Source organism: Rutilus rutilus (genome assembly GCF_951802725.1).
Source record: "Rutilus rutilus genome assembly, chromosome: 23".
In the NCBI taxonomy this organism is placed as follows: Eukaryota; Metazoa; Chordata; class Actinopteri; order Cypriniformes; family Leuciscidae; genus Rutilus; species Rutilus rutilus.
In genome coordinates this window covers 22471139-22484332 of record NC_140233.1, presented here as the reverse complement: position 1 = coordinate 22484332, position 13194 = coordinate 22471139, and the positions used below count along the sequence as shown (strand labels likewise).

The 13194-nt window shown below is 36.9% G+C and overlaps 1 protein-coding gene across 1 annotated transcript in view; it reads left to right on the top strand.

The window, feature by feature from the left end:
- The window catches only part of LOC311282614 (FYVE, RhoGEF and PH domain-containing protein 6-like), a 37807-nt gene that overhangs the window by 4988 nt on the left and 19625 nt on the right, over positions 1–13194 (top strand). The window contains exons 2-6 of the mRNA XM_084396504.1: positions 6463–8326; positions 9723–9822; positions 10656–10720; positions 10967–10997; positions 12167–12318. Coding sequence (XP_084252630.1) covers positions 6463–8326; positions 9723–9822; positions 10656–10720; positions 10967–10997; positions 12167–12318 — 2212 coding nt within the window. The remainder of the gene's footprint in view (positions 1–6462; positions 8327–9722; positions 9823–10655; positions 10721–10966; positions 10998–12166; positions 12319–13194) is intronic.

Below are 13194 nucleotides of genomic sequence, written 5' to 3'. Positions count from 1 at the left end.
GTGTCATTCGGAGTTTACCTGGCGCTTTTAGGTTTAAAAAACAGTTTTCGTTTTTTTTGTGGCATTTCCAAGCCACTTAAGACCCAATGCTGTAAAGCAGTTTTTTTTTTAGGCTATCATATATATATATATTTTTTTCGGATAAGCGGAAGAAGATGGATGGATGGATGGATGGATCATAATTTTTTATGAATCATGCAATCATGACCATGCCGATTCAGTATATGTCACTCAGGCTTCACTAACGTGATTGGTACAATAGACTATAGGCTAGACCATAGACTGCCATCAAGGCCTCAATGAAGGGGATTATGTGAACAGAAAGGGGGTTCACAATGTAAATGTGCAGCCCAGTTACTATTGTGATTCTTAATATTCCAGATTAGTAATATTATATCAAATAAAAAAAGGCAGTTGACTAAAATCTTCCATATCACAAATGTGAAAGCAAAATGGCCAGGATCTGTGCATGATTTAAAGGTGCTCTAAGCGATGCCGGGAGTCGTAACTTCTTGTTGACATTCGAATTGTTGTCAAACAAAACGGAGGCTAGCTAGACCCTCCCTCCTCCTCATCCCGTCTCCTCCCTCCTCCCCTCCCTTCCGGCATAAAGGAAAGTCAAAGTAGTCACTACAAACAAAGTTAAGTTTTACTGATACTTCATTCAATGTGTAATGTCACCAAGTTAGATAAATGCTTTTATATATTGCAGAACAGAATGCAGAAAAAGAGAAACATTATCTTAAAATCGCTTCGCCACCTGAGGTTATAACTATAGCTCCCATCCAAGGACGCAATAATAGCAAGATAACGTTAGCTTCGCGTTTCCCAGTGAGCATAAACAACGGCGGCGTCCTAAACAAATTTAGTCAAAGTTGTCAACAGCCTATAAATGAACATTTAAATTCATAACAAACAGTGGGTGAAAACAATCATTCACACAAATTGTGGCCCTACTGTGAATTTGCTTGACCATTTACAATAGAGATTGATCGCTAGCTGCTAGAAACATATATGTTGTATTCACCAAAGTTAACGCTGACTGCATAGTTCTAGCTAATTACATTCTTGTGTTGGTTTGGCGAACATGTGAAAGGATTTACCCACCAGTTCTGCAAAAACAGAGCAACTGAATGTCGGATTGGAATCCCTTCTGCCTGCGGAGTTCTCGCCACCTTTCAAAGTAAATTCGGTATTTCGCACGTTCCTTATCCTTGTCCCTCTTCTTTGCAATTTGTTCATCGGAACGTCGTCTCTTTAGTTATGTGTTGGCCATAATTCAAACTTCCCTCTTCGGGCCCTATTTTAACGATCTGAAACGCAAGTGTCAAAGCGCAAAGCGCAAGTAACTTTGTGGGCGGGTCTTGGCGCTGTTGCTATTTTCCCGGCGGGATAAATGACTCTTGCGCCTGGCGCAAATCTAAAAGGGGTTGGTCTGAAGTAGCTTCATTATTCATAGGTGTGGTTTGGGCGTAACGTGAAATAAACCAATCAGAGCGACATCTCACATTCCCTTTAAGAGCAGGCGCGCTTGTTCTAAAGCGAATTCCTATTATAACGGCGGATTTGCCAGGCGCACGCGAGGAGCGGTTCACAGCCGAGGAGACCGACGTTCCCATCAGGGACGTTGGGGATGGAGAAACACACCCAAATTAACTTCGGTTAAACAGGCGTATGATAATTTGGGTAAATGTGTAAGCTAGATGTATGCTTTTATAATAAACTGTCTATCTATCTATCTATCTATTTATCTTTCGTAATAATGTATGATTTGCAAAAATGATAACTGCTGCGTCTGTGTGTAGATGAGAGAATCAAAGTGTATGCGCATTGTGCACACGCTACATTGATTAAGGCCAAGCATGCGCCCTTAAAATAGCATATTAATAACATGCGCAACGCGCCACTGACTTTAAACTGTTTTTTTTCGGTTAGTGGCGCAATTGTTTTCTAAACCTGTAAAATAGCATGAGGGAACGTTTGCGCCGGAACACGCCTCCTCTTTGCGCTGAACCGCCCCGGGGAGCGCAAGTGTATTTCTTAGTTAACCGACGTGCTTCTGTGGATGGAAAAGTCCGCTTTGCGCGGGTGCAAAATAGGAATGATACATGCGTCCGTGTACAAAGTCAATTGCGCTGGGTGCAAGATAGGGCCCTATATGCTTCTCTCTCCTCCACATGCTCCACACCCACTTCATGTGCACGCGCACTAACCCCCCAAACCCCACCCTCAAACCCCCAACCCCTCTTGTCGGTTATTGGCTGGAACACTGTTTGTTGTGTTTCATGGTCCGGGTGAGCCCAGTTTGTTTTTGTTGCCGTTTGTGGAGCCTGTGGTGTCTAGAGAGACCGCATTTTTTTACAGTGTGTTCAGGGGACAGGCAGCTAGCGGATAGTGAGGAGATGTTTGCTGTATGTGACAAAGAATGTTTTGGCCTAAAAAACACGTGGCATCGCTTAGAGCACCTTTAAGAATTTTCAGAGATTCACATATATGCACATTATTTGAAAGTACGGAGAGTTCCACAATTAAATATCAAGCTCACTGTATTACATACACTTATGCTGATCCTAACAGAACTGCATTTTTTCATAGGTGATAATGACATGTTCCTGCCTGCAGACAGGGGGTTTTATGACCCCATTCCCTGACCCAAACCAGTTACAATGCAGCTCTAGCCAGGACAAGGGCACACAATGAAATGAACTTTGGCTAACTAAAGGGAAGATTTCAGTGTCTGAAAAGTCTGAGGGTTGCTCACCTATCAGGGCCTGTGACATTGTTGCATGATGTGCCTTATTACACAACATTGCCAAAAAACAACAGCAAAAAAAACACTTTTCATTAAATGTTTAATAAAAGACAAATATGCTTAGTTCCTTGAGTTTTATTTAAAAGCCAGTGGTCAAGTGCCTGCAACAAGAGAGATTAGACACATGCCTCATGCAACAAATAAAAAGGAAAAGTTGGCTATACATTGCCCACCTGTAGGCCTATGTCTCCTCTGTCTGTGCAGACTCTTCTGTAGGCCTTTCTGTAGATGTGGAATCCTGCAACTTGTATTGCAGCCATAAAGCATACAAGTATAAATTAAGTAAAGTTATTTATGCACTTGCAGGTAGGCTAGTTCCTCCATATGACAGTTATCTGAGAGGGTTTATTCACTGTCCAGTGCAATGGAAACAAATGGACATTACAAAGTCTTATACTTTCTTTCCTTTGGAAAGTTAGAAAATGTCCACTTACTGCACATATTTCAGCCACCACTTTCTTGGGAACAGAGACAAGTGTTGGTGTATTATGTAAAAGTGCACAAAAGAGGAAACGTGATCAATAACTCATGGCAAAATATTTTTACATTAACATAAGTTTATCAGTTTTCACTTTCACAAGTCAAAGCAATTCATCATTACTCAAGATTTAACAGTTGAAATGACTATACAGCCTTAATTTAATGCAGCAAAAAATATTTTACAGTGTAGGCTACTAAGATCTTTTTTTTTTTTTTTTTGCCTTTTTCTTGGTTGCTTTTATAAACAGACAACCATTTATTTAACAGTGCCTTTTATAAAAGAGACTATAATATAACTAAAAATTACCATTATGTAGAATATTTTTGTACTTCACATTTATTTGTTCCCATGTTCTAGTGTGGTGACTCTGACATTACAATGAACAAAGAGTGATTATGCAATTATTAAAATAGAAAAATATAGGCTATTAAGTGATAAAAACATCTAACATGGCCACTTCTAACGGATTTAAATTGTCTGCTACTTTTTTGCCAGCCCTCTCTCCTGGCTTTTGCAGACTTTGAGGTGTTCCCTGGCGTTTTGATTAAACATTAAAATTCCGAATAAACTTCGACTATTAGTTCTTGCTTTGCTGAGGAGAAAAACTGAGCGCGCTCTTTTGGCCACGCTGAGCAGCCAATAGCAGCGTTGCTGATCAATGTTTCTACTATCGATACATATCCCCCTTTAAACCAGTGCATGAACTCGCAATTATCTCAGATAACTCAATCCAGCGATACTAATCATATCCGACAGGTGTGTTCGAAGAACCTAATTAGCCAGATCATAATTAGCATGATGATATCATCTTGGATGTGTAATTTGATCTCGGATGTTTTAAGCAACGTACGAAGAACGGGCCCCTGATCTAATGTTGACTAATTATATATCATTCGAAAGCTTACGAACTCAAGATTCAGCCAGTGAAAACTGTTTTGAAATCGGACCTTGCGTTACCATAAAAATGGTACTTTAACCCTCCTTAGTGTTTTAAAGATAGTGATTTTTGATGCTATCATAAAAGTGCCCCATTCACCTAAAACGAAAATACAGTCAAACTTAAGTGGCGTTTCCATTCTAATTATGCTTTTAAATGAAAGTTTGCCTCTGGTAGATTAACAAAAAGAGCCTAGGTTGCATTTTGGCGAGAGTTACCCTTTTAACTCTCACCCCCCTTTTTGAGAATGGACATTAAAATGCACTATTCAAACTTAAATGGTTGTAATTCAAGAATGCTTTTGGGTATACAATAGACCTAAGTTTGGTCTTGTTTTAAAGAAAACACTGAGCAGATTATTGCTGAAGTGAAAGTATGAAAAAGCTATGGAAGTTTAAATTTACTGTAAATCAAATATACTGTACTTAATATTTTTTCTTTTATATAAAATATATATTTTACAAAATATTTTTTATTCTAAAATTAATATAAAATCAAAGCCATATATCTAACCAAGTTGTGTTCCAAATTTGAAGTTGTTATCACAAAACTTGAAGTTCCCATGAGAGTTTGTTTAGGCGTAATACCAAAAATAGCCACCGGGTGACATACATTCTGATTGAATTTAATTGTATGCATTCTGCTGTAACAAATTAATAAATTTCTGTCCAAATATCACTTCTGTCCCAAATTATGGAACCTTGAAACTCAGACCTTTCTGACACTATTTTGTAAAGATTAGAAAAGGTTTTGATCATAAATTATGAAAAATAATGATGCCCAAAAGGGGTGGAGCCAGATAAAATAATTTAGAGTACCGTTTCTATGGTACTGGTTTTCACAGGATGAATTCTGAGTTTGTAAGCTTTCAAATGATACCTAATTTATGATAACAACTAAAATATGTGATGTAATAAAAAAGGCGATAAAAAAAGATAATATATATATCATATATTTTAGAGGATAATATATATATATATATATATATATATATATATATATATATTATACTTTTTAGAGGATATTATTTTATAATTTTTTATTGACAAATACTAGATTATATGTTTTATTATGAACTTTTATCATGAAAACCAAAGTTTCAATTATTAAAAGTGTGTGCGTCGACTTTTTGTGACAAACGGCAGAACTCCTGTTATGATGTAGATTTTTTGAGGTGCACTCTTGTCATAAATTCATCTATAACTGTTCCTACATAATTTGTAACAAAAAACAGTGCTAAAATATCTATTTAGGAGTCTTAGACCTATTTCCAACGATATAGTTGGTCATGATTAGATTAGTATTTAATTGTAATATAGTGAAGTAAACTTGAAGGCATCACGCTAGCGGGACGGTGACAGTCAAGGGGTTAAATTCTTTTAGCGAGCTCCTCACCTAGCGGGTGGTGTCAGGTTTGTTATTACAAAATTTCCATTTTTTTTCTCATGGAAGTTTTGAAAACAATTTTGTGGGTTTTTATTACTTTATCACAGAATCTGAAGAGTTTTCTGGTATCTGCTCTATTACTTGCATCCTCTTTTCTCTACTCTCATTCCTTCTACCGTAAAATGAGCTAGTCGTGAAGCCCTGAAAGAAAATATCCAGTTAAAATTACTAAGATATAGTCACCTAGACATGCTAATATCAGTTTAACCTGTACATTTTATAATTTGTAAAAAAAAATTACCTAAAAATTCAAAGATGGTCAAAATTAGGGTCAATCCCTTTTTTATACCTTAAACAGGCAACGTAACTCAGGAGTCACATATATTTCAAAACGTGCTAAATAACACCATGAACAACATATTAATAAATTTTCTTAGACAATGTTCACAATTAATGTTAGTAGTATTATTATTATTTTTCCAGAAGAAAAATAAGTTGAATACATATTTACTTCCCTCAAAATCTGAATGTCCTGCACCACCGGTAGCCATGTTGGATTTAGATCACAAAATTGATCACAAAAAACTTGAAGCAAATCATGTGACCTGCATACTAAAGACAGACCAGGCTGTGATAAATGATAAAAGGATTTGATGAAAAAATCGTTCTTATGCCCCAAAGAAGACAATAAAAACGATGTAACTCGTGGTTCATTTTGCTAGTTTTAGGGCTAGTCAACTCCATGAAAAAGTCTCTCAGGGACAAAATGTGGTTTAATGGTCAACTGTATTTCAACCAGAGTGTTCTTTCCTTGTTTTTCTGTCTCCATGTGCTTTTTTTTCTCAGTGGGTGATCAGAAACCACCGTTGGCTCCAAAACCAAAGGTTCTCCCTGCACCAGTGCAAACAGAACATCCACCTGCTTCCAAGTTGTGTGTTTACCAACATAACTCACCAGCTGTTAAAAGTAAAGTTAAGCCTGAAGTAGCACCAAAACCATGCCTTTTCAAACCTCCCTCTCCTTTCAATTCAAAACATCTCACATCCAATGAGGTCCATCAACCTATTTTACAAGAAAAATCTGACATCACAAAGAATGTTGGCGTTCTAAATTTCAGAAATGGAATGCACACTGGGGACAACAAGCCAAAGTGGGATTACATAATTCCAATCTGTGTATGCAATGACCGAAATTGTGCTGATTGCTCACCGAAGGAAAACAACCAAAATGTTAATCAACATGGGAACAGTCCTGATCCGTGTAAAGCAGGAAATACAGAAAGTCCCAGAAAGAGTTCATCCAAACCTCCGCTGAGAACACCGGAGGAAGAAAAGCATTTGGTGACACCTATTTTGTCAAACTGCATCTCTGGACTTCACTCATTCAATAACAATAATCTCCATCCAATTGAAAAATCTCAGAAAACATCCCAGATCCAGAACAAGGAGCCTTTGAAGGCGAATCAGAGTGGTTCTGAGATGCAAACGACCAAGAAACACCAAAAAAACATAGTCTCAAGTGCTAATTCATCTGTTGATAGTGGCCAAACACCAGAGCCTCTAAAATGTAGTGTGCATTATAGTCCGCCCCCTACTAAGCCTCTTAAGAAAGCACCACCAGTAGCCATGCAGCGCAAAAATAAGATGAAACAACCCAATGTTATCCATGAGGAGTCAGCAGTCCTTACCAATTTCACTGTCTTACCTGTTGATGTAAACAATCCAGATCCATTATGGAGAGAAAGTCCCAACAAGATGAACATCAATGCTGTAAGACATTCTAGAGAGAATAAAGGTCCTCAGGCCATAAGGAACTTTAAATGTACCCAGTATAACAGTCAGGGCACCCCAGTACCTGTCCCACACCAGAAAATCCCTCAGCTGCAACAAAATAAAACCCAGAAATTTGGTGTACAGGGGACTGAAAATAAAGACCAAAATCTGCATGTATCTCCTGAGGTATCGAATAATACCCATCTGAAGAAGTCATCCCAGAAACCTCAACCTGATGTCCGAAGGCACAATAACATTGGGTCTACAGAACTTTCAGTAGATAGACTTCCTAAAAAGACTCTGGCATTCAAAGGTCCACTGAGAAATGATGGTCACATTAATGCAATAAATTCTGAAGGAAATCCCCCTCTCGCATTTGAAGGACAAATTGCCAATCAGAACCAAGCAAGTGATGTGTCAAAAAAGAAGACCGGCTTTACTCTCAAGCCTAAATCAAAGTCCTTATCCTCAGCAGATATACGTAAACCTGATGGGCTCAATAAGACCTCCTTTCTAAGGATCATCGACCTTGACCGTGTCAGAAAGGTTCCCAAGTTATCTGTCAAGAGTGGGCAGGCCCTTGATCTCACTCCAGTTATGAATGAGCAGTCAGTGGATACAGGGGAAAGCCAATGTGAAATCTGCTCTCATACACTGGTGTCATTGCACAATAGTCACCTTGATGCGAATATACCTCAAGTTGAGCAGAGTGTAGATGAAGATCTTCCCAAACTTCTAGAGAATTCTGGTGAATCTGAACATGCATATGAAGATATCCCAGAATATGAAAACCTGCCTCCTTTTAGCACTACAAAGGCACAGGATGCTGATAAATACCAAAATCAGTCAACAATGTATGAGGATGATGGTATTTATGAAATTCCAGATGTGTTCCCTGAACACTGTGCAGACACCAAAAAGCAGCAGTTTCTTAAAAGGTAAAATTTTAGCCAAAACAGATGAATAATTAATGAGAAAGTTGAATAGTTGAGATGAGGAAATGTCATTCCTGAATTTGATTTGCAAAATATAGAATTGACCCTTCGCAGGGAGCTTGATTGACAGGCGATCTAACCAATCATAATCCGCCATCCGCCATTTTGTCCGACAAAGCAGGCAGGAGAGATAGCAGATTAACATGGGAGGATTTTAACTTGAAAAACGGAATGTACTGACGCCTTTCTGCGGTTTAAAACAACATTCCTTCTTATGTTCATTCATGTTTATTTGATGCTATTAATGAACTAGAAGGAAGAGGTGATCGGTTGACGAGCAGCTTTAACTGATGCTCTACAGCGATCTGTCAGACACATTCAAGAGCCACAAAACGTTATGTATCGTTTCAATTTCTTTTAAAAAATGACCAAATTTGAAAGGTGAGACTTTGTTTAATATGTTTAATATCAAAAGTAACCGAAAAGTTACCTGGTCTGTCCTGTCTGTCAGCGTGTTGTCAGTCTCCTCTCTGCTCCGCGATGTATTTTTCACTGCGTGAGAACACGGTGTGGCGTGAGAACGGCTTAGCTTGTCGGACATAGCGACAGTAACTAAGGTGGGCGGGTCTTTGCGAAGGGTCAATTGCAATTAAAATTTGAATTTATTTGCTGAAAATAACTCATATTTAACTAGGAAAGCAACGTTTTTGGCGAAGGCTTTGATGTTTTAGAAAAAAGTAAAAATCCTTGACGTTTATGGGCCTTATGGAGTGACAGACATTTATACTTTGATTATACCGTCAAATTTACAATGTATAAATTTAATTAAAAATCTATACCAATAATAATAAATCCCCTAGTCTTGGTTAAAAATATACAATGGCCCTAAAAGGTATTTGGACACTTAAGCAAATCTTAAAAATGTATGGATGTAATTTCTTTAGATAATTAATTTAGATTTAATCAACAATATCAAAAACAAACAGATTTCGCTGGAAATGAGCCTGGACTATTTTTACTTACAGTCTAATTTGATTTAGGGCTGTTTTCTTGTTTACACTTTAATAATTAGACACTTCCTGGCCAACAGCAAAAACAAAACTTTAGGTAAATACAAAGTGAAGAAGTTTAGTTTGATTTATGTGACACCTGTTTGACATGGAATTTAAAGAATGGGTGCAGCATTCTAAACAGGTGTTGCTGAATCATTTTACCTTTGACCGACATCTAGTTCATACTACAGATTCTGAGACATTACTATTGACTGTTCTGCTTCTGTACTGTAGCCATTATGCCGCCATAATGGAATAACCGAAATTTAGTGTTTTGGGGATGTGACACCTCTTCAGTTCAACTCACATACTTTTAAAATCTGGGAGGCTTTTTGATTTCTTTTCAGAAATGTGTTGGAAGAAGTGCAAGAATTGGAGGATATGCATTCGGAAGAAGACGAATGCAGCTCAGAAGAGGAGGATAACACCATCAATAGAGAAAAACAGGTATTCAAATTTATGGGATATTAGGAAATATTTAAGGGTGGTTTCACAATTGGTCCTTTTCAGGGTTCTGAGCACGGTTTGGGCCCATATGTGAACACTCCAAATGATCTCAGACCCTTTTAAAGCAAACCGAACCAAGACAATCTCAGGAGGTGGCCAGAGTATGGTTCGCTCTCAGCTAATGATATTCACTAAAAACATACATAGCCTGCATTGTGAAATCCATTTGTAAATTCCAATTTATTTTGGTCATCAGATACCTCTGTACATTCATCATGTCTGCTTCTGCTGGCAGATCTCTCCAAATTATTTATTCATGACATGCACTTGTCGGTGATTTCAACCGCTTCCAAACTCTGTGAGAGAGACACAACTGTGTGAACGCCTTGTTTGTATTTTTGTGTTAAGCAAGCCCACAAGATATTTAATTATATTATTAAACCACTGCATGGAATGCTTAACATAGTTTATGTTCATTAGTAAATGGAGTAAATAATCGCTAGTTCTCATAATGCCTGATTTCACCAGTAGATTTAAAAAAGCAACAGTATGAACACAGAGAGGTCCCCATTATTACTATTACTTGGATCTGAGCTTTTAAAGGGGACTCAAGTGTGAAAGCACCCTAAATGTTATGAAATCTTCTAACACTTTATAAAACACAACACTTCATTTTTCCTAAAAGATAAATGCTATATATTTATAGAAATATTACAGAACAGCATATGCAAAGATAAAACGGTCAAGTGCAATTTATAAAAACGTTCTATACATAGTTTGCATAATTAGCTACAGCTAAATATTCAATTTAGTAATATTTACATTTTTTCTAGACTGAGGAGAAGAAGACCAATAAAACTAAACACATTGTAAATGAGATCTTGTCTTCTGAGAAAATGTAAGTCTGTTTTATCCAGTCAAACCTTTTGTTAAATTTCTGGTTACCATGTGTGTCAAGTTTTGTGATATGTGGATGTTACTTTCTGGAAAAGAGTTTCATCAGATTCTCCTTTTGTGTTCCAGAGAATAAAGAAAGTCACAATTTGGATCTTAATGTTTGCATAAATTAGTCCTCTTTTAATAAATGTATAATTTTTTATGTTTCTCTTTATTATACTTTTTCTCTTATTATACTTTTTCACAGATTTGTGCAAGTACTAAAGCTCCTCCATGTAGTAAGTGTTTCCTATAACTTGTTGAGCTGATTTAGGCGCAGTCACGTTATGTAGGAAACATTACATAAAAGCCCTGATTTTTCACTCATTTCATGAAATGTGAGTTAATCAGTCACATGGGTTCTTTTCTAAATCTGCGTTTTTTGCTTCATCTGCTTCTTATACTTTATTATTACTTGCAGTCAGTGTTGGGAATCTGTTACTTTTACTGCATTTATCAGTGTTTTGTTGGAATTTTTTTAAATCAAATGGCAATTCAGTAGCTTAAATGTGGGGAATATGGCAGTGAAGTTCAGTGGTAGTAAATAGCCTATATCATGGTGTTTTTACTGTGTTAAGAAACAAAGACTTTGGCCATTGTCTATGGAAGCTTGTTTCCGCCACAAAATAAAAAAATTTAAATGACAATTGCGACTTTTTATCTCACAATTGCGAGTTTACATCTCGCAATTCTGACTTTATTTCTCACAATTGCGAGATACAAAGTCAGAATTGCGTGAAATAAAGGCGCAATTGCGTGTTATAAAGTCAGAATTGCGAGATATAAAGTCAGAATTGCGTGAAATAAAGTCACAATTGCGTGTTATAAAGTCAGAATTGCGAGATATAAAGTCGCAATTGCGTGTTATAAAGTCAGAATTCGGACTTTTTTTCTCACAATTGCGACTTTATATCACGCAATTCTGACTTTATAACAGGCAATTGCGACTTTATATCTCGCAATTCTGACTTTATAACACGCAATTGTGACTTTATTTCACGCAATTCTGACTTTATATCTCGCAATTCTGACTTTATAACACGCAATTGCGACTTTATTTCACGCAATTCTGACTTTATATCTCGCAATTCTGACTTTATATCTCGCAATTCTGACTTTATATCTCGCAATTCTGACTTTATAACACGCAATTGCGACTTTATTTCACGCAATTCTGACTTTATATCTCAAAATTCTGAGAAATAAAGTCAGAATTGCGAGATGTAAACTCGCAATTGTGAGATAAAAAGTCGCAATTATCTCTTAAAATGTTTTATTCTGTGGCGGAAACAAGCTTCCATAATTGTCAGTGCTTTTGTTGTTACCAATGGTAAAATGTCATTATAGTGACTCCTAAAATAATGATTTACTTTTCTATAGTTTAATCTCACTTCCCTAAACCTTGCAGGATTTCCGTGAAGCGGTACTGAAGGCCTCCTGTCAGGCGGGAAAAGCCGTAATCGATGAGCGAGTCGTGAACCAGATCTTGTGTTCTTTGCCTCAGCTGTACAAGCTAAATTGCGACCTGTTGAACGAGCTGGAAGAACGGGTTGCTCACTGGTAATGCAACTGCACCAACATCAACAGATACCAGAAAGCAGCAATCTTGCATACCTTCTTATTTATATTTAAACAATGGGAAGTCAGCCTTACAGTAGCTGTACAGTGCATTTGTAGGTTTGCCGTGATTTCATGGAAATTGCCACTGTAGAAACCTTTGAAAACCACATCATGTTTGTTATAGCTAGGCTAGTGAAAGAAATCAGATAAATGGCTCAATGGAATATAACAGTGGCATGTAAAAGAAAAAAAATGTTTAAAACAATTGTGTAATGTTCTTAAAAATGGTTAGGATGTCCCGTTGAGCCACCTCTCTGACCAGGGCCCTTGGAATCATCCTAACCTTCCCTCACGTTACAGTGCCCCTGCACTGTACATAGAAAATGTGAACAACACATAGAAAATGTGTTTTCAAGTCTTTGTATTTGTGAATTGCAGTTTTAATGTAGTGAAAAATATGAGCATCACATCATTGACCTATATACACATTGGGTCTAATTCCTTAAAGCATTTTAGCCACAAAAGGTCTGGAAACTAGATATGACTAGTAATTTTCAGTCATTGAAGAAAATGGCATTCTAAATTTCTGGTAACATTTTAGTTTAGGGTCCAATTCTCACTATTAACTAGTTGCTTATTAGCATGCATATTACTAGGATATTGGCTGTTTATTAGTACTTATAAAGCACATATTAATGCCCTACTCTGCATGACCATATACTACATCCTTCAATCATACCTCATACCTAAACTTAACAACTACCTTACTAACTACTATTACTATTAATAGTAATCAGGAGTTTATTGAGGCAAAAGTCGTAGTTAGTGAGAATTAAACTAAACTAAAATGTGACCAAATTATTGATAAAAACTAAA